General features: G+C 48.9%; 6 protein-coding genes across 6 annotated transcripts; 3 read left to right on the plus strand and 3 right to left on the minus strand.

Annotated features, from left to right (window-relative positions):
• Positions 1-5: 5 nt before the first annotated feature.
• On the plus strand, positions 6-995 carry LOC136190512 (mediator of RNA polymerase II transcription subunit 8-like). Its single transcript, XM_065978696.1, has 6 exons — positions 6-127; positions 175-209; positions 261-370; positions 420-462; positions 515-612; positions 665-995. The coding sequence occupies exons 1-6, from the start codon at positions 30-32 to the stop codon at positions 755-757; spliced, it is 477 nt and encodes a 158-aa protein (XP_065834768.1). The 5' UTR covers positions 6-29; the 3' UTR covers positions 758-995.
• On the minus strand, positions 752-5648 carry LOC136190474 (calponin homology domain-containing protein DDB_G0272472-like). The gene is made up of 20 exons (XM_065978637.1): positions 5123-5648; positions 4983-5046; positions 4679-4908; positions 4553-4616; positions 4412-4497; positions 4304-4353; positions 3259-4253; positions 3062-3145; positions 2886-3008; positions 2753-2836; positions 2560-2691; positions 2424-2507; positions 2244-2369; positions 2094-2180; positions 1539-2028; positions 1402-1484; positions 1312-1345; positions 1106-1252; positions 1010-1057; positions 752-949 (listed from the first exon to the last, which is right to left on the minus strand). Exons 1-20 carry the CDS (start codon positions 5217-5219, stop codon positions 872-874), a joined length of 3186 nt encoding a protein of 1061 aa, XP_065834709.1. The 5' UTR covers positions 5220-5648; the 3' UTR covers positions 752-871.
• LOC136190493 (uncharacterized) lies at positions 4644-6733 on the plus strand. The gene is made up of 3 exons (XM_065978666.1): positions 4644-5353; positions 5412-5760; positions 5877-6733. The coding sequence occupies exons 2-3, from the start codon at positions 5422-5424 to the stop codon at positions 6621-6623; spliced, it is 1086 nt and encodes a 361-aa protein (XP_065834738.1). The 5' UTR covers positions 4644-5353; positions 5412-5421; the 3' UTR covers positions 6624-6733.
• Positions 6734-13171: 6438 nt separating this feature from the next.
• LOC136190490 (protein HGV2-like) lies at positions 13172-15219 on the plus strand. The gene is made up of 13 exons (XM_065978660.1): positions 13172-13227; positions 13277-13378; positions 13426-13506; positions 13614-13837; positions 13890-14049; positions 14100-14264; positions 14318-14415; positions 14466-14507; positions 14550-14617; positions 14669-14716; positions 14776-14856; positions 14909-14953; positions 15005-15219. Exons 1-13 carry the CDS (start codon positions 13175-13177, stop codon positions 15107-15109), a joined length of 1272 nt encoding a protein of 423 aa, XP_065834732.1. The 5' UTR covers positions 13172-13174; the 3' UTR covers positions 15110-15219.
• On the minus strand, positions 14724-16334 carry LOC136190495 (uncharacterized). The gene is made up of 2 exons (XM_065978668.1): positions 15952-16334; positions 14724-15891 (listed from the first exon to the last, which is right to left on the minus strand). Exons 1-2 carry the CDS (start codon positions 16309-16311, stop codon positions 15202-15204), a joined length of 1050 nt encoding a protein of 349 aa, XP_065834740.1. The 5' UTR covers positions 16312-16334; the 3' UTR covers positions 14724-15201.
• Positions 16334-18045, minus strand: LOC136190484 (uncharacterized). Its single transcript, XM_065978653.1, has 2 exons — positions 17777-18045; positions 16334-17731 (listed from the first exon to the last, which is right to left on the minus strand). Exons 1-2 carry the CDS (start codon positions 17991-17993, stop codon positions 16449-16451), a joined length of 1500 nt encoding a protein of 499 aa, XP_065834725.1. The 5' UTR covers positions 17994-18045; the 3' UTR covers positions 16334-16448.
• Between the last annotated feature and the right edge of the window lie 24 nt (positions 18046-18069).

The following is an 18069-nucleotide window of genomic DNA, read 5'->3' on the forward strand; positions in this document are numbered from 1 at the left end:
CCGAAGGCGGAGTCGTCGAAGAAAAAACTATGGACGCCACTCTGTCGTCGCTCGTCGGTCGAATTCAGGACATAAAGGGATCCTTATCTAGCCTGATGATGAAGTTGGAGAAAGATCAGGCTCAATGGTGAGCGCAGAAGTTTACCAACGATGTTTCCGAACGTTTTTCTCCAGGCCCGTTCTTTTGGATAGCTTTGCGACGTTGTCAGGTGCTGCTCGCTTCTATTTGCCGCTTGGCACCGGCAATTTTTTTTGCGCAGGACAAGTGAATATGCTTCTGAAACAGTTGAAAAGCGACAAGGCTCCGGCTCTGCACAGTAGGGTCGTGTGGCCTTGCAACCTATCGAACAAGGGCGATGAAGAACTCGAGGTTTCGTTCAGATCTAAGCCTCGCTGCTTTCATTCGATACTGGTCATAGAAAGTAACAGAGGGACGAATTCCTGTCTTCCATCACGAAGTCGGTTAGACCGAGGTACACGTAATGCATCGATTCTGGCTAATATTGCGTTCTAGTGCCTGATTATCTTCGAACGAAGCTCGACTTGGATCTCGAGAGACAGCAACAAGAGATGGAAGCCGAAGGAGACAAATTGACACCCGAAGCAGCTAAAGTACAATTTTCTGAGAGCACCAAATTAGAGTCCGTAGTCTGTACCTTTTTAGTTGCAGATCAATCAACTGAATGAGAGGGCAGGCCAAATACTAGCTACAATCAGTCAATACAGGGAGAACTGGGGAGCTGTGCAGACGTGGTGAGCTACGTGACGAATCTATTCCGACTTTCTTTGCTGTACAAATCAAATTCCATTGAAAACGAACAATCGATAGGACAGGGAGCTCGTCACATCTTACAAAAGGGGCTCGCTCTTCTTACTTGGCCCCAAATTTTTCTTCCCACTGCCTTGCCAAACCGTGCTTCTTTACCTTAGGAACAGCCTGCTGCTTTGCCTAAACAAAAAGTCTTGTTTAATTAAATACAAAACGGAGAACCTGCACACGCTACGCTACCTTTCGTTCTTCCTCCTCCTTTTCCTGTTGACGTTTTCTCTCTTCCTCCTATACAATTTTCGCTAGTGTCCCCAAGTGGCGCGCCCTCCTCCTAACCTTTTCCCTCTCTTCTTCCTCACGCTGACGCGCTAAGTGCTCTTCCATCTTCTTCACCTCTTGCTCTCGCGCCGCCAGCTCTTCTGCGCGCTTCTTTTGCTCTTCTTCAAATTCCTGCTGCCGCCGCAGTATCTCCGCTTCTTCTCGCTAGAGCCAGTACACCAATAGACAAAGGTATCCCACCCCAGCCAAGAACAAAAACGTACTCGTCGTCTTTCCATCGCCTCTTCACGTTCTTTCCTAAAATATCGAAGTTGAAGTGCATCATCGCAACGTGCACATGCATAGGTTGTGACCTGGACGCAGCGCTTTCTTTCGTCGGCGCTACTGCTTCTTCCCACCTAGCTGCTAATCCTCGACGACCCTTTACGCCTCCCGCCTTGAGAAACAAGCGAGAAGTGCAAAGTGAATGACGAAAATTATTTCTAAACACCTTCTGAGGACTCTCCGTCTCCGTTTTTGACTCGGATCCTTCCTTTGTCGTCTGGGCATCTATCTTAGGCTCGGCTTCAGGCGTTTTTTCCTCCTCTTTTGGCTCTTCAATTTTGTCCTCCTGGACGACTTGTTCGTCTTTTTTAGCCTCGTCAATTCGCTTCCTCTCCTCCTCCTCGAACGCCGCCTTTGCTTTTTTCTCTGCTTCTTCTAATATCTTCGCCTCTTCCCTAGCCTTGGCCTCCTCCTGTTCGCGTTGTTCTTTCACTTTTTCCTGCCACCTTCTCTTTTCTGCCTCTATTTCAGCAGCAGCCTTCTTCGCCGCCGCTTCCTTCGACTCCTTCGTCTCGGCCTCGAGTTTTTTCTCTGATTCTTCCCACTCCAGGTCTATCTCGGCCATAAGCTGCCGTTGCAACGCCTCCTTTTCCCGACGCTTTTCTTCTTCTTGCTGTTTCTTATGAAGGAGGACAGTCATAGAGTCATGAGGTACCCTAAAGAGCAGTTCATCATAGTTCATTGACACGAAACCACTAGTTTGTTCGTTCGTTCGTCCTACAGTCGTTTCTTTTCACCAGTCTCGCTTTCGACTTCCTGAATCGATCTGGCGGGATCGACAGTGTTGTCTTGTCTGTCATACTCGTCGCTTCACATAAAAAACAGTTTGTGATATACTTTGCACGCTTAGTTACCATCAGGATTCCTGTACCTGCCGTACGTCTTATAAACGTCTGGAGAAACGCTAAATTTAACGTGACCTTCCTGCGATTTCTTCCTCTCGCCCTCTTTTTCCAGCTTTTCGAGCTCAGTTTTCTCAATCACGTCCAGACCGTGCCTTTTACAACATAGATATTGATCAAAATGCGCATCTAGTACGACTCTAGTGCACCTTGGCTTTCGGTGTTCTTCCCTAATGATCTCAATTTCAGCTTTGAGAGGATCGACGTTTGGATCTTTTCTCTCATACTCGTCCCTACAGAGGTTGTCAAACGTCAGTCTCGTTCCAAGGCCCTTCTCTTTAGGACCTGCTATAGGTAGGAAAAAATTCGGTGGGAGAAGCGGCAAACTTCACGTGACTCTCGTCTTGACTCTTCTTCCGTTCGTTCTCTTCTTGTAGACTCTGAAGTTGGCGTTTCTCGACGTCGTCTAGACCATGTCTTCAATCAAAATGCGTAATATACATATTAGGGAACCAAGGTGTTCTTAAAGTGCACACACCGTGGATGACCGTGCTCATCTCGAATGACCTCAAGCTCGGCTTTGGAAGGATCAACGGTCGGATCCTTTCTGTCGTACACTTCCCTAAAGAGGAGTAGAGAATGTTTTCGCGTTAGGAACGGCTTCTACTCACTTGCTATACGTCAATACGACGTCCGTTTCTTCGCTGAACTTTACGTGGGCCTCGTCTTTCATCGCTTCCATTTCTCGTTCAATGCGATCGAGTTCGCGTCGTTCGATGCTGTCGAGACCGTGTCTAAAAACTCGAAAATAAAACCACAGGAATGAGGGAAAGATCAGTGTTCTTACTTTGGCGTTATTCCCTCCTCTCGAATGACTTCGATTTCAGCTCTTTGAGGATCAACAGTGCTATCTCTTCTCTCGTAATCCTCACTAAAATGTACGCACACTAAAAGCCTAGGAACTAGCCAAAGTAATTCCTCTAAAAAAGGGTCCCACCCGCCTATAGATTGATAAGAAGGCATCGTTTACGTATATCAACAAACCTGCTATATGTCTCAGCCGTCGTCTCAATCTGAGAATCGCTCATAAATCTCACGTGGTGCTGCCCAGCGCCTTTCTCATCCCCACCCTCTTTCACCGGACTCGAAAACGAGTCCGACTCAAAGGGATTATCGCCACTTTTCTCCTCCTCCGTCGCAGGCGCCAAACTCCCAACAGGAGCAAAGGGATCCTTGGCTTCCTTGCTCGACGAACCGCTTGCAAACGAATCCTCAAACGCGTCCGATTTAACGCTAAACGGATCGTCAGTCGGTAGCGATCGAGAGGAAGCAAACGGATCCGTCTCGCTCGAATCCTGATCCTTCACCGCCGTCGCCGTCTCCGCAAACGGATCCTGACCAAACGGATCCTCCTGAGCGCCCGACGACTTAGCCGCAAAAGGATCGTTGAACGGATCCTTTGTCGGATTGAAGGGATCGTCGCTAGCGTTGCCGCCGTCGCCGCCGCCGCCGCCGGTGTCCCCTACAAACGGATCGCTCGTTTTGAAGGGATCCTGAAAGGGATCCGACTCCTTGAAGGGATCCTCTTCGAACGGTTCGACGCTCGTGCTGCTCCCTAAGCTCGTAACGCTGACAGCGCTCTCGCGTCGATCGAGAACAAAGGCGTCGGATGCGAACGGATTGTCTTCGGACGGCGGACTGACATTTCGATTCGACGAACCAAAAGCGTCGTCGGCCGACGCGGAAGAATTCGTCGTCGGTTCTTTTCCGAAAAATCCGCCGGGCTTTTTCGACGAGAACGTCATCCATTTTCCTCGTTTGATGCTGCCTTTCGATGTCGCGCTTTTTCCGTCCGCTTGAGCGTTGTCATCGTCTGGTATTGAAACTGGTGTCGGTGCTTCTGCTGATTGTTCTGGGGTTGTCGTGTCGGTTGGAGTTTCTTCTGTGGGAGGGGTCGTGATGGCTGGATCCTCTTTGGGAGATTCCGTCGTTTCGGGTGCAGCAACTTGTTCGTTTGAAAACGAAATTCCTTTTCGTATCTTAGAAAGGAAAACGTTACTAGCAACGCTAGACGAGATCGATACAGTACCTGCTCTGGTAGAAGAGCAATCACGTCGAGAAGAGATGGTAACTGATTGCCTAAAGATATAAACAATTGCACGCCGAATCCCGCAATCATTCCCACCGCGGTGCTAACCGGCTTTGAGAAAACGCATCAGGTGCGTCGCAATAACGAATTCGTTGACCGTCAGCTGCCCATCGTGATCGTAGTCAGACAAATTCCTATAGCGAAGCAACAGTGTAGAACACGACGACGATTCCCCGCCAAGAGTCGTACCAAACGTGAGCCAAATGTCCGGTGAGTAATTGAGATCTGACGAAGAGCGGCTTCGCTTCGTTAGCTAGTATAGAAAAAAGAGAATAAAAGGAATAAGTATCTTTTGCTCTGTCTATTTTTTCCTACCAGACAGATAACCGCGTTTTTCCGCGTCCAACTGCTGAAAGGCCTTGAGGTACGACTCGTAGTCTCTCGTCGTGATGCCGGGAATCGTTTTCGCCGTGCACGGCTTGATCGACGGCGGCAATCCTTTGGGCAATTCGCGTCCCGACGAGACGCGCGAGACGATCAGGTGCATGGCGACGGTGAATTCGCCGACGTTCAGCTTCCCGTCACCATCGATATCGGACAATCGCCTTCGGGGGCGAGAGGAGAGAAAAAAATCGCAAGGGAACGTTGGTTTGGGATGGGATGTGGACGCGTTGCTTACCATATGTGGCTTAGGTCTTCTGGAGAGAGTTTCGATTGGGTCAAGAGCTCGCGACATCGTTCTCCTACACGAAAAACAGAGAGAAGTTATCGTGCCACGCCCCCTTTCGTTCGATACAGCTTTCGCGGGCTTCGTGTTACCCGAAAGAGTTCCGTCTTCCGGATTGAGACTGTAGAACAAGGTGATATGTTTGCTTTTTTCCTCTTCGCTGATGAACCACTTGGAAGCGGACGCCATGACCCGTTTTAGCCGGGAACTCGATCCGCCCACGCGGCGTCGCAAATCTCTTTTACGCCGCGGAAGGAAAACTCAAAACAGTCGTCTCGCACCCCGAAAACGCAACGCGAGAAGCAGCAGCAGCTAATAAGCAGGTAATATTCGAATTCGGGCAGCGTTTTTTGATACATTTGCCATTCGACTTCCGCCAAGGGTCGAAGCGATGGCGAGCGCGGCGGCGGCGGCGACGACGAACGAAGACAACATTCGTCAGCTTCTCTTCTGGCATCGGCCAAACTGTCCGAATCGCGGCGAAAACTGCGTCGCCCAGTTCCATTTCCAAGCGAAAGACGAGCGCGAGCTTTCTTTTCGAAAAGGCGACGCAATTCGACTTTTGAAACCGAGCGACGGGAGTCCGTATTGGTGGTGGGCGCAACACTCGGACGGCGATCGAAAAAGCGAAGGCTACGTTCCCATCAACTACCTCCGGCTCGAAGACGACGAACCTCTCGTGCCGGACTACGAGGAAATGATGACGAAGATATTTCCGCCAGGAACTCAGGTGAGAGATATATGAATAATTAGGAGAGAGAGTATACCAGTGTCCACTAATACGCCAATACATAATTACTCTGGTTATTTTTGACACTACAATGAGTCTCCTTTTTCCCTTCTCAGGTTCAAGCTCGAGTCGATTCGGCAAGCGGCGACAACGCTGACGACCTGCACTTCAAACGCGGCGATCTCATGTACATCATCAATCATCTGGACGAGCGTCAGGGCTGGTACAAAGTACGTCTCGTCACGCAGAGCGGAAAGCCGTGTCCCTTCAAGGAGGGCGTCGTTCACTCGAATCTTCTCGAATCCGTCTACGAGGTGTACCAGTCGAGAACGAACGCCGTCACGAGCAGCGGCGAAAAAGAGACGTCGGAGGCCAGCGGCATCGAACCGATCTACGAAACGTTCGAGGAATTTCAGGAGCAGAGCTGGTGGTTCGATATGCCCAAATGTCGAAAGGGATCCCTTGACGCTCTCTTCCATCGTTTGGCGTCACGAGCCGAGATGACTGACGAGGGTTTTATGACGGTAAAGGAGGCTATCTATACGATGAGGCAGACGATCAACGGGCAGTTCTACGTCGGCGCGGCGTCGATTCTTCACAAGGAATTGACGGCGCATTTCTTGTCGTGGGACAAGCCCGAGTCGCAGAAGACGCTCTTCGATAAGGAACTGTTTGAAGTGCCGTCGTGCTTCGATTGGGAATTGCAGGTGTTTCCGCTCGAGGCTGGTCAGAATCTGAATGTGGAACGAGCGAAGAAGATAGTCGAGAAGAAATCGCTTCAGCCCAATGGGCTCAATGAGGAGATGACGTTCACCACGCAAGAGGAGTGGGAAGAATTCGAAAAGTGGTTTTTTATCGTGTAATTGCCCGTGTGTTTATCTCGCCTTCCCGAAACGATTTCTGGTTAGTATAGATTTTTTTGCTGGTCGCGCATTCGTTCCTAGTGAATTTTTCGTTAAATTTTTAGCCTGTATCGACTTCTTATTGGATAATTGGTCGCGTTTTCGTGTCTTAGTTATCAACTTGCTTATGGAAAACATTTTTGTCTCCGGGCCGAAAGCGATTTGTTAGAAATGGCGGGGGAAGTGACAAACTAATCGTTTCGCTTTCAGTTTGGGAGCCCCTTTGGAAAACTTCCCTCTTTTGTTTGTCGAGTCAGGACGCGACTTCGAACTTACTTTTCGCATCGGTTGGAGCTTAGTACGTCGCTGCATCGCGGAAAGAACGCACGTGAGAAAAAAAAACGAGGAGCGATCGTCTATACGGGTACTCGATGGGACGGCAGATTCGAATACGGAAGCGTAGTCTAAAGTAAAAACGACTCGATAAAGCGAACGAAAACGAAGGACCACGAGGAGCCGCCTTTGTTTTAGCGCCAAAATCAGCAACCGTACGACACCGTAAAGAACAGGTGGAAAATTGGCGCGAGTTGTCTCGGCCAACTGTTCGTCTGTTGCCCTGGTGATGCGCACTTGAAACGGATGTGGCGTCATGACTGCGTCATCTTTCGTATAAAAGCCGCAGCGCGCAGCGCACAGATTCAGTCCTGGCTAGGTGGGGAAAGTCTGAAGGACGGAACCCTGGAGGTCGTCGGCGTTGGGAAAGCCTCAGTCACGTCAACATCAAGCGTGCTCAGTCGGTTGCCAATCCTTGCTGAAACTGTAAGGTGCAGTGGATGGGCGTCGCGCGAGTTCTTCTCGCGGCGCGCGATTGGCACTGGGAAGTCACTAAAAGGCCCGTTGGATTTCATATATTGAGAAAAACAGTATAAGAGAAGAACAGAGAGACATTTTGGATGGCTTGGGTCGCGAAGTCTGGCGTTCCGCGTTATACCGAGTGGGCGTCAGACTCAGATCAGTTCACTTTCCTGCCAAAGAAACGTGTGGGGGGCCCAGTGTCTCGTGGCTGTTTCTCACTCGGCTTAGTGACCTATAGCTGAAGATGGCCTGACTTCCCAGAACCCAAATCATAGCACGTTGTTGACTCACTGGCTGTGTGCGGACTCGCGTTCGGCGGCTTCCCTCAATCCGGTAGTCTCGGTTCCTGCTTCGTCAACCGAAAGACTACGGCCCCATGGGTCGCGGTGCTACGAGGTCGGGGGGACGGTGTGGGAGAGCCGTTCTCGATCCTAGGCCGCACCGTCGTGGTTGAGCCTATGATGCCACGGCTCGCTCTCAAAATATTTTTGGGCTACGAAAGCGTTCGAACCTCCGCGCGGTGTAGCCTGGATTGCGCCAATACGAACGCAGGACTACAAGGTACGTAACGGATCGGTCGACTACAACGACTACAACGGCTACAAAGGCTACAACTACTACAACGGCTACAACTACTACAACGGCTACAACGGCTACAACGGCTACAACGGCTACAACGGCTACAAAGGCTACAACTACTACAACGGCTACAAAGGCTACAACTACTACAACGGCTACAACGGCTACAACGACTACAACGGCTACAACTACTACAACGGCTACAACGGCTACAACGGCTACAAAGGCTACAACAACTACAACGGCTACAAAGGCTACAACGACTACAACGACTACAACTACTACAACGGCTACAACGGCTACAACTACTACAACGGCTACAACGGCTACAACGGCTACAACGGCTAGAACGGCTACAAAGGCTACAACGGCTACAACGGCTACAAAGGCTACAACAACTACAACGGCTACAAAGGCTACAACGACTACAACGGCTACAACTACTACAACGGCTACAACTACTACAACGGCTAGAAAAGGCTACAACGACTACAACGGCTACAACTACTACAAAGGCTACAACTACTACAAAGGCTACAACTACTACAAAGGCTACAACTACTACAACTACTACAACGGCTACAACGGCTACAAAGGCTACAACTACTACAACGGCTACAAAGGCTACAACTACTACAACGGCTACAACGGCTACAACGACTACAACGGCTACAACTACTACAACGGCTACAACGGCTACAACGGCTACAAAGGCTACAACAACTACAACGGCTACAAAGGCTACAACGACTACAACGACTACAACTACTACAACGGCTACAACGGCTACAACTACTACAACGGCTACAACGGCTACAACGGCTACAACGGCTAGAACGGCTACAAAGGCTACAACTACTACAACGGCTACAAAGGCTACAACTACTACAACGGCTACAACGGCTACAACGACTACAACGGCTACAACTACTACAACGGCTACAACGGCTACAACGGCTACAAAGGCTACAACAACTACAACGGCTACAACTACTACAACGGCTACAACGGCTACAACGACTACAACGGCTACAACGACTACAACGGCTACAAAGGCTACAACGGCTACAACTACTACAACGGCTACAACGGCTACAACGGCTACAACGGCTAGAAAAGGCTACAACGACTACAACGGCTACAACTACTACAAAGGCTACAACTACTACAAAGGCTACAACTACTACAAAGGCTACAACTACTACAACTACTACAACGGCTACAACGGCTACAAAGGCTACAACTACTACAACGGCTACAACTACTACAACGGCTACAACGGCTACAACGACTACAACTACTACAACGGCTACAACTACTACAACGGCTACAACGGCTACAAAGGCTACAACTACTACAACGGCTACAAAGGCTACAACAACTACAACGGCTACAAAGGCTACAACAACTACAACGGCTACAAAGGCTACAACTACTACAACGGCTACAACTACTACAACGGCTACAACTACTACAACGGCTACAACGGCTACAACGGCTACAACGGCTAGAAAAGGCTACAACGACTACAACGGCTACAACTACTACAAAGGCTACAACTACTACAAAGGCTACAACTACTACAAAGGCTACAACTACTACAACGGCTACAAAGGCTACAACTACTACAACGGCTACAACGGCTACAACGGCTACAACTACTACAACGGCTACAACGGCTACAAAGGCTACAACTACTACAACGGCTACAACGGCTACAACGGCTACAACTACTACAACGGCTACAACGGCTACAAAGGCTACAACTACTACAACGGCTACAAAGGCTACAACTACTACAACGGCTACAACGGCTACAACGGCTACAACGGCTACAACGGCTACAACGGCTACAACGGCTACAAAGGCTACAACTACTACAACGGCTACAAAGGCTACAACAACTACAACGGCTACAAAGGCTACAACTACTACAACGGCTACAACTACTACAACGGCTACAACTACTACAACTACTACAACGGCTACAACGGCTACAACTACTACAACGGCTACAAAGGCTACAACTACTACAACGGCTACAAAGGCTACAACAACTACAACGGCTACAAAGGCTACAACTACTACAACGGCTACAACTACTACAACGGCTACAACTACTACAACGGCTACAACGGCTACAAAGGCTACAACTACTACAACGGCTACAAAGGCTACAACTACTACAACGGCTACAAAGGCTACAACTACTACAACGGCTACAAAGGCTACAACTACTACAACGGCTACAAAGGCTACAACTACTACAACGGCTACAACGGCTACAACGACTACAACTACTACAACGGCTACAACGGCTACAACTACTACAACGGCTACAAAGGCTACAACTACTACAACGGCTACAAAGGCTACAACAACTACAACGGCTACAAAGGCTACAACTACTACAACGGCTACAACTACTACAACGGCTACAACTACTACAACGGCTACAACGGCTACAAAGGCTACAACTACTACAACGGCTACAAAGGCTACAACTACTACAACGGCTACAACGGCTACAACGGCTACAACGGCTACAACGGCTACAACGGCTACAACGGCTACAAAGGCTACAACTACTACAACGGCTACAAAGGCTACAACAACTACAACGGCTACAAAGGCTACAACTACTACAACGGCTACAACTACTACAACGGCTACAACTACTACAACTACTACAACGGCTACAACGGCTACAACTACTACAACGGCTACAAAGGCTACAACTACTACAACGGCTACAAAGGCTACAACAACTACAACGGCTACAAAGGCTACAACTACTACAACGGCTACAACTACTACAACGGCTACAACTACTACAACGGCTACAACGGCTACAAAGGCTACAACTACTACAACGGCTACAAAGGCTACAACTACTACAACGGCTACAACGGCTACAACGGCTACAACGGCTACAACGGCTACAACGGCTACAACGGCTACAAAGGCTACAACTACTACAACGGCTACAAAGGCTACAACAACTACAACGGCTACAAAGGCTACAACTACTACAACGGCTACAACTACTACAACGGCTACAACTACTACAACTACTACAACGGCTACAACGGCTACAACTACTACAACGGCTACAAAGGCTACAACTACTACAACGGCTACAAAGGCTACAACAACTACAACGGCTACAAAGGCTACAACTACTACAACGGCTACAACTACTACAACGGCTACAACTACTACAACTACTACAACGGCTACAACGGCTACAACTACTACAACGGCTACAAAGGCTACAACTACTACAACGGCTACAAAGGCTACAACAACTACAACGGCTACAAAGGCTACAACTACTACAACGGCTACAACTACTACAACGGCTACAACTACTACAACGGCTACAACGGCTACAAAGGCTACAACTACTACAACGGCTACAAAGGCTACAACTACTACAACGGCTACAACGGCTACAACGGCTACAACGGCTACAACGGCTACAACGGCTACAACGGCTACAAAGGCTACAACTACTACAACGGCTACAAAGGCTACAACAACTACAACGGCTACAAAGGCTACAACTACTACAACGGCTACAACTACTACAACGGCTACAAAGGTTACAACAACTACAACGGCTACAAAGGCTACAACTACTACAACGGCTACAACTACTACAACGGCTACAACTACTACAACGGCTACAACGGCTACAACGACTACAACTACTACAACGGCTACAACGGCTACAACTACTACAACGGCTACAAAGGCTACAACTACTACAACGGCTACAAAGGCTACAACAACTACAACGGCTACAAAGGCTACAACTACTACAACGGCTACAACTACTACAACGGCTACAAAGGCTACAACAACTACAACGGCTACAAAGGCTACAACTACTACAACGGCTACAACTACTACAACGGCTACAACTACTACAACGGCTACAACGGCTACAACGACTACAACTACTACAACGGCTACAACGGCTACAACTACTACAACGGCTACAACGGCTACAACGGCTACAAAGGCTACAACAACTACAACGGCTACAAAGGCTACAACGACTACAACGGCTACAACTACTACAACGGCTACAACGGCTACAACGACTACAACGGCTACAACGACTACAACGGCTACAAAGGCTACAACGGCTACAACTACTACAACGGCTACAACGGCTACAAAGGTCAGTGGCGCAGCCAGGATTAAGCGGAGGTAGGTGCTGAAGTTCGCGCGCCCCGCGCGCGAAAATTTTTGGACCACGCCCCTTTTCTATTTGGCTATTTAAGGCCTCTAACGAAAAACAGTGCGTAGGCCCAAAGTAACACAACAGAGATAGCAACTTCGGATTGTGTACAAAGCTTTCTGGAACGAGTACATATGTAGGCATATTACATAGCATAACTGGCACATAACATTTGAGCTTAATTATTAACGCTCATCGAAGGAACGCAGTAAATGAGCACGTTGGGTTTGTCTTCGCTCGCAGCACGCAAACCCAACTGCGAGCCGAAAACGTGTCACTTGATCATGCACCCGAGGGGGCCATGCAGGGAAGGGTAACTCTGTGCCACCTTTACTCGACAGGTGAATCGCTCTTTTGATATATACATGTAATCAGAACACCTAAAATCTGTGGTGTAAAGGCATAGCCACCAGGTGGTCTATTCCCATTTTTACAGAAAGGACATATTTCCGGGCAGATTAAGGTGTGGTTAGGCAATGTGATTCCCATAATGCACATGCTGTAGGCACTAACAGAGATCGGACACCGTGCTAAGGGTGTTCGGGGATCACATGATGGCTAACAACGGGCCATCATTATCTAGTTTAATTATTTTCAGCAAACTTGAGGGGGGTGCTCGAGCACCCAAAGCACCCCCCCTGGCTACGCCACTGGATTGAACAGATACTGTCTTTTGTTTTTTAGGTGCTTTTGACTTCGCGACTGAAAGAGCATATCCGGAAGCGATGGACGCATACAGAATCTTCAAGACGCGCTTTAGAGGCATGTGTAGAGAATGCTTGTACGTTTAGTTTTACGCACGCAGATCAATGCACCGATTTTTTCCGCACAATAAATTCGCTTCGCGCGCATTTTCGTGTCGGCGTCTTTCACTAACGTACGCTACACGATGGCCTGCTCTTCGCGCGGAGCGGATGGCGCGATTGAAGAAAAAGAAGCGAAGTGCAGAAGCAAAGACAGCAAAAACCGTATTTATAGCAATTCCTCGCAGGAATCAAGACGCCAGCGAGCTCCTAGCCGAAGGAAAGAAGCATTTGCTAGTCGGGGATCCCGCAGGAGCCGCTTCCTACTTAGAAGAGGCCTGCCGTTTGCTGTAGGATACTTTCGAAGTCGTTAACTCGAAAAACCCTCTCTAATTAGTGGCGAAAAGTACGGCGAACTGTCAAACGAGATCGGAGAAGCGTACTTGCTCTATGGCAAGGCTCTTGCACAGGCTGACAAGTGCGTGAGAAACAGGAAGAACATTATAGTCACGTGCCCAATTTTCAGATTTGTAGTTGGAACCGTCTTTGGGCATTTAGCTGGAATAATCCTTTTCTCTCTTTTAGATTGGAGCCACTGTCTGTGCTCGGTGTTGCTCTTCCAGGAACGAACGAAGGAGATGACGATGATAATGATGATGATGACGATGACGATGACGATGACGATGACAATGGGGACAATGGGGACAATGAAAAAGATGAAGAACCTGCTGGAAAGGAGGAAAAGAGCGAGACAAGCGACAAACGGGACCCAGAGGAAGGATGCTCTTCAAGCAAACAACCTATTGATAGTACGATGGCCGAAGTATTTGCAGTTTATTTTTATTTTGCATCTTTGGGTAGATTTGGAGGAAGTTCCGGGGTCTTCCTCTGGTGTGCTTGAATCAGGGTCGAGCGGAAAAGAGGATGAGGGCCAGGGAGCCACTGGTGAAGCTGAAGGTCCGCCCGCGAATCTTCAAATTGCTTGGGAAGTCTTGGAATTGGCTCGGATCATTTTCTCCAGGTTTGTCCGAGAAAGGGTTGGCGTTCTTGATGCGATGGCGTTTGTTCTAGGCAATTGACTTTGGAGGCTAAACTAAATGAGGCCGATTCGAATTTGAGATTGGCTGAAATTGGCTTGGAATTAGGCCAATATGACCAAGCGATTGCCGACATTCAAACGTGCTTGGAAATACAAACGTCGTTTCTTGAACCGGATGATAGACTTCTGGCTGAAACGTAAGATCCTAATAGACTAGAAAACTGCATTGGTGTTAATTACTACCTGGCAGGCACTACAGTATGGCTCTCGCTCTTGCTTTGGCAGAAAGGTTTGACGACTCTATTGTGGAGTACAAAGCAGCAGCACGAGTAATCTCAATGAGAATAGGTAAAGTGGTATTGACGTAGACATTCTATTATATGTATTTGCAATGTTAGATAAATTTAAGCAGGACATTGAGAAAGGAGAGATGGATCAAGGTAAATGAATTATTTTTGGATAGGCCCAAAGCTTCTTTCTAGAGAGCTTGGATAAGGCCAAAGAAGAAATTTCCAAGTTGGAATCTCTTCTGCCTGAAATTCATTCGAGGGTATATGAACGCTGCTATTTTTCGGCGTGTTGCTTTGACATTGGCGTTTAGATCCAAGACCAGCAAGACAGTAAACTGTCGATTGAAAAAATTAAAATGGTGATGTAGATAGAAGTGGTGGAGAGAATGCCTTTACCCAAACTCGTTCTTTGACGCAGTTGAAAGAAGAAGAGAAGACAGATCATGAGGAAAAATCAACAGAGGTGCCCACCGTCAAAGAAGCCAAAAGCGTCGAACCGGTATAAAGATAACGTCATACCTGCACTTGAGATTCCACTTCGTCTCTTCAAGGCGCAACCTGTGGCCACAGACATCAGTCATCTAGTAAAGAGAAAGGTTCGCCTTCGATTGTAGCATGTGAAAATGATCACGAGTGCGTTGCGATAGGGAAAGCGGGTACTTCAGCCCACAGAGGAACCCAAATCGAAACAGGCAAAATTGGACGAAGCTAAAAACACGCATTCAGAACATCCAGAAGAAAGTGAACACTGAAAAAAAATCCTACAATATAGTCTTCTTAGATTGACAATAAAAACACCCGAGTGTGCGGTAGTAGAAAAAAGCGTCCTCGTGAAAAAAAACACCTAAAATTCAAAACCGAGTTTGAGAATTTGATCTTCGAGAGTGAACTCCGTTTTGGGATCGTGCGTTTTGGTGAGTCGTCGCATCAAATCGAGATAGCGTCTCTCGGCGTCCTCCTCTCCGTCGATCATATCTTCATCGTCCCCGTCTATGCAATCGCTCTCTACTAGAGCAACTCCCCTACGCGGACGACCCCTTGGTCTCGGCTCCTCGAGTATCAACTCGTTAGGAAAGCCAAGACGAGCATCTTTGGACCCGAAATGACTCCTAATACCTTTGATGAGATCCTTCACAAAGGAATAGCCTCTCTGTATAATGAGCCGTCGTTCCTTGAGAGGTCTAGAGCTATGAATGAGAGCGGCGGCAACCTGCGACGCTCGATCCACTTCCTCTTTACTCCACAAAGGCAAGTGAGCCTCCATAGCGTCGTGCAGAAAATTGTCGATGACGTAGGCAACAGAGACGGGCATATTGGAGCAAATTTCGACAAACTCGTGCAAGAGAATGATCAGCTCGCGACTCACCACCGGCCCGTAGTGATCTTCCGCGAGCTGAATATCCACGAGTTGATGGAGATAGGAAGACGCTTTCTCTTCCAACGAACTGAGATCGTCTGCCTTCATTTGACCCTTCACTTGACGAATGCGCTGTATAGCCAAAGCATCAAGCATAAACGAAAGCTGATCACTGCCCTTATAGAGTCAAAAGCCCCCAATAAAAATCAGAGGAATTGCATACGTGTACGTGCTCACTTGGGACGGAGGTGAGGGTGGTTTTCCGAGTCGTTCCCTGGCTTTCTTCTCCGCTTCGTGTTTCAACGCCTTCAGCTTTCCCACCGGATAGATGTCGACGTTGCGATCGACGTCTTCGTGACAATTCGAGCAGAGCCAGATGCCGTTTCGAACGCTCTTGCGCTCTTCGCTCGGCATCTTTTCGTCGTAGCGCGGTCCGCCGGACGCCGCCGCCGCTATGTGAGCCGCTTGGCCGACGTTCGTTGCTTTCCATTCGTTGCCGCTCGGTCCAAACGTCGGCGCATCGCAAATGGAGCAGTGGCCGCCGGCACGACGGTATAGAGTTTGCACGGTCTTCGCAGTGAAGTTGTCCTCCCTCATGGGCTCGAGTAGTCGTCGTGTAAACACTTAACGTACGTTACGTTTTCAAACCGACGGACCCAGGGACACCCACTGGGACGGACAAATGCTAAAATCAAGCTAAAACAAACAATGTCTCAGAATGTTCAATAGTAGGCCTAAACGTCCTCGTCAGCGTACAAGACATCAACACGCTTCCACTCGCGAATGAATTCCGCAGATGACGGCCTGTTTTCCGGTTTATCATCCCAACATTTCTCCATCAAACGCCGCACCGGACCAGTGACAATAGCCTCCGTGCTTGGACGCACTCCTTTGCAAACGTCTGCTTCAAGTTGTCGAAGGTTATAGTCGTAATAGGGCTCGTCCTCTGTAACGACTTCAAAGAGAACGATAGAGAACGAATAGACATCGGCTTTGAGGAGGGCCTGAACTGACAGACGGTCACCACGAAGAACTTCGGGCGCCGAATATCGCGGAGTACCGCGACCGTAATTGGACATCGATGTCTCGACGTTGCTCTTCATCAAGCTCAGGCCAAAGTCGCTCAACTTTGCATTGCCCTCCTTATCCAGAAGCACGTTCTCGCTTTTGACGTCACAGTGCGCAATGGGCGCAGGATGACGCGAGTGAAGATAATCTAATCCGGTGGCTACTTGCTCGACGATCTTCACCTTTTTGCTCTCTTCAATACGGAAGCTGTCGTCATTACCGTAGCTGAGAAAAATGGCCCGATAAAGACTGCGCTCCATCGCCTCCATGACGATTCCCACCTTGTCTTCGTCCATGACGACTCCGTACATGTGTACGATGTGAGAACTGTCGTCAAGCGAGGCCAAGATCTTCGCTTCCGAAAGAAAATCGTCCCTCAATCGTCGCGTCAAATTTTGCTTATGGAATTGCTTGTAGGCAATCCAACGACCCTTCCACAGGCCTCCATATACCTTCCCAAATCCGCCACTGCCAAGAGCCTTATCAGAGAGCTTGAGCTCGTCGTACGGAATCAACCACTGTCCAGACTCGGCGGGTGGAGAGTCCTCCTCCGTAGATTCCGATTGATACTGTCGTTCTTGGAGCTGTATGTCCATCTGCCTGAACATTTCCACCAAATCATCGTGAAAGCTGTCTGCTCCTATCCTCTCGTCAGCTCTTTCTGCAGCTTTTCTTCGTCGAGGCGGTATCACCTTTCCTGCGCGACCCAGTTTTCGATTCTGCTTGTTGTCCACGTAGCGACGCGGTTCACAACTTGAAGGAGTCGAAGCCGAAGAATCGATGCTTCGATTTCCGTCCGCGTGCACCACGTGCGAACCGAGCGGCTTTCCCACGCGTCCTTCGCGACGATTGAAAGCGGTGTCGGCGTACACTTTCGAAGACGCTGACGAGGTGGACGACGTGGTAACACTTCCGTCTTTGTGCTGAACGTGAGAGCCCACCTGCTTTCCTAAAGATCTGGTTACCTGCGTGGGTTTGCCTCGGTCCTACCTACCAACACGGCCGATCGATCTATTCATCGCATTGTCGACGTAAGCGCGCGATGATGACGACGTGGAAGAACGACTACTGCTGCCACTATATGACGACGAAGAGGCAGACGAGCCGCCGCCGCCCGATTTCGAAACAACGTGCGTTCCGTATGCGGCTCCAACCCGGCCAAGAGATCTGTTGTAAGAGTTGTCGACGTACGATCCGCCGCGGCGAGACATTGTGAAGAAGGCTGTGAAGAGCGCGACTGGGCTGGAAAGAAACTGACGGGATAACGAACAGGTGCGCATGTCAAAT

The sequence above is a fragment of the Oscarella lobularis genome, chromosome 8 (assembly GCF_947507565.1).
Source record: "Oscarella lobularis chromosome 8, ooOscLobu1.1, whole genome shotgun sequence".
Classification (NCBI taxonomy): Eukaryota; Metazoa; Porifera; class Homoscleromorpha; order Homosclerophorida; family Oscarellidae; genus Oscarella; species Oscarella lobularis.

Excerpts from the sequence above, each read along its gene's own strand:
- LOC136190493 (XM_065978666.1), top strand. The coding sequence starts at position 5,422 with ATGGCGAGCGCGGCGGCGGCGGCGACGACGAACGAAGACAACATTCGT. Across the intron at positions 5,761-5,876 it reads TATTTCCGCCAGGAACTCAG|GTTCAAGCTCGAGTCGATTC; the intron begins GTGAGAGATATA and ends TTCCCTTCTCAG.
- LOC136190484 (XM_065978653.1), bottom strand. The coding sequence starts at position 17,993 with ATGTCTCGCCGCGGCGGATCGTACGTCGACAACTCTTACAACAGATCT. Across the intron at positions 17,732-17,776 it reads TAGATCGATCGGCCGTGTTG|GAAAGCAGGTGGGCTCTCAC; the intron begins GTAGGTAGGACC and ends CCAGATCTTTAG.
- LOC136190495 (XM_065978668.1), bottom strand. The coding sequence starts at position 16,311 with ATGAGGGAGGACAACTTCACTGCGAAGACCGTGCAAACTCTATACCGT. Across the intron at positions 15,892-15,951 it reads CACCCTCACCTCCGTCCCAA|GGCAGTGATCAGCTTTCGTT; the intron begins GTGAGCACGTAC and ends TGACTCTATAAG.
- LOC136190490 (XM_065978660.1), top strand. The coding sequence starts at position 13,175 with ATGGCCTGCTCTTCGCGCGGAGCGGATGGCGCGATTGAAGAAAAAGAA. Across the intron at positions 13,228-13,276 it reads ATTGAAGAAAAAGAAGCGAA|GAATCAAGACGCCAGCGAGC; the intron begins GTGCAGAAGCAA and ends AATTCCTCGCAG. Across the intron at positions 14,618-14,668 it reads TGCCTGAAATTCATTCGAGG|ATCCAAGACCAGCAAGACAG; the intron begins GTATATGAACGC and ends ATTGGCGTTTAG.
- LOC136190474 (XM_065978637.1), bottom strand. The coding sequence starts at position 5,219 with ATGGCGTCCGCTTCCAAGTGGTTCATCAGCGAAGAGGAAAAAAGCAAA. Across the intron at positions 2,370-2,423 it reads GAAGAACACCGAAAGCCAAG|GCACGGTCTGGACGTGATTG; the intron begins GTGCACTAGAGT and ends ATGTTGTAAAAG. Across the intron at positions 2,029-2,093 it reads ACTGGTGAAAAGAAACGACT|GGTACCTCATGACTCTATGA; the intron begins GTAGGACGAACG and ends ACTGCTCTTTAG.
- LOC136190512 (XM_065978696.1), top strand. The coding sequence starts at position 30 with ATGGACGCCACTCTGTCGTCGCTCGTCGGTCGAATTCAGGACATAAAG. Across the intron at positions 210-260 it reads TAGCTTTGCGACGTTGTCAG|GACAAGTGAATATGCTTCTG; the intron begins GTGCTGCTCGCT and ends TTTTTTGCGCAG. Across the intron at positions 613-664 it reads TGACACCCGAAGCAGCTAAA|TTGCAGATCAATCAACTGAA; the intron begins GTACAATTTTCT and ends GTACCTTTTTAG.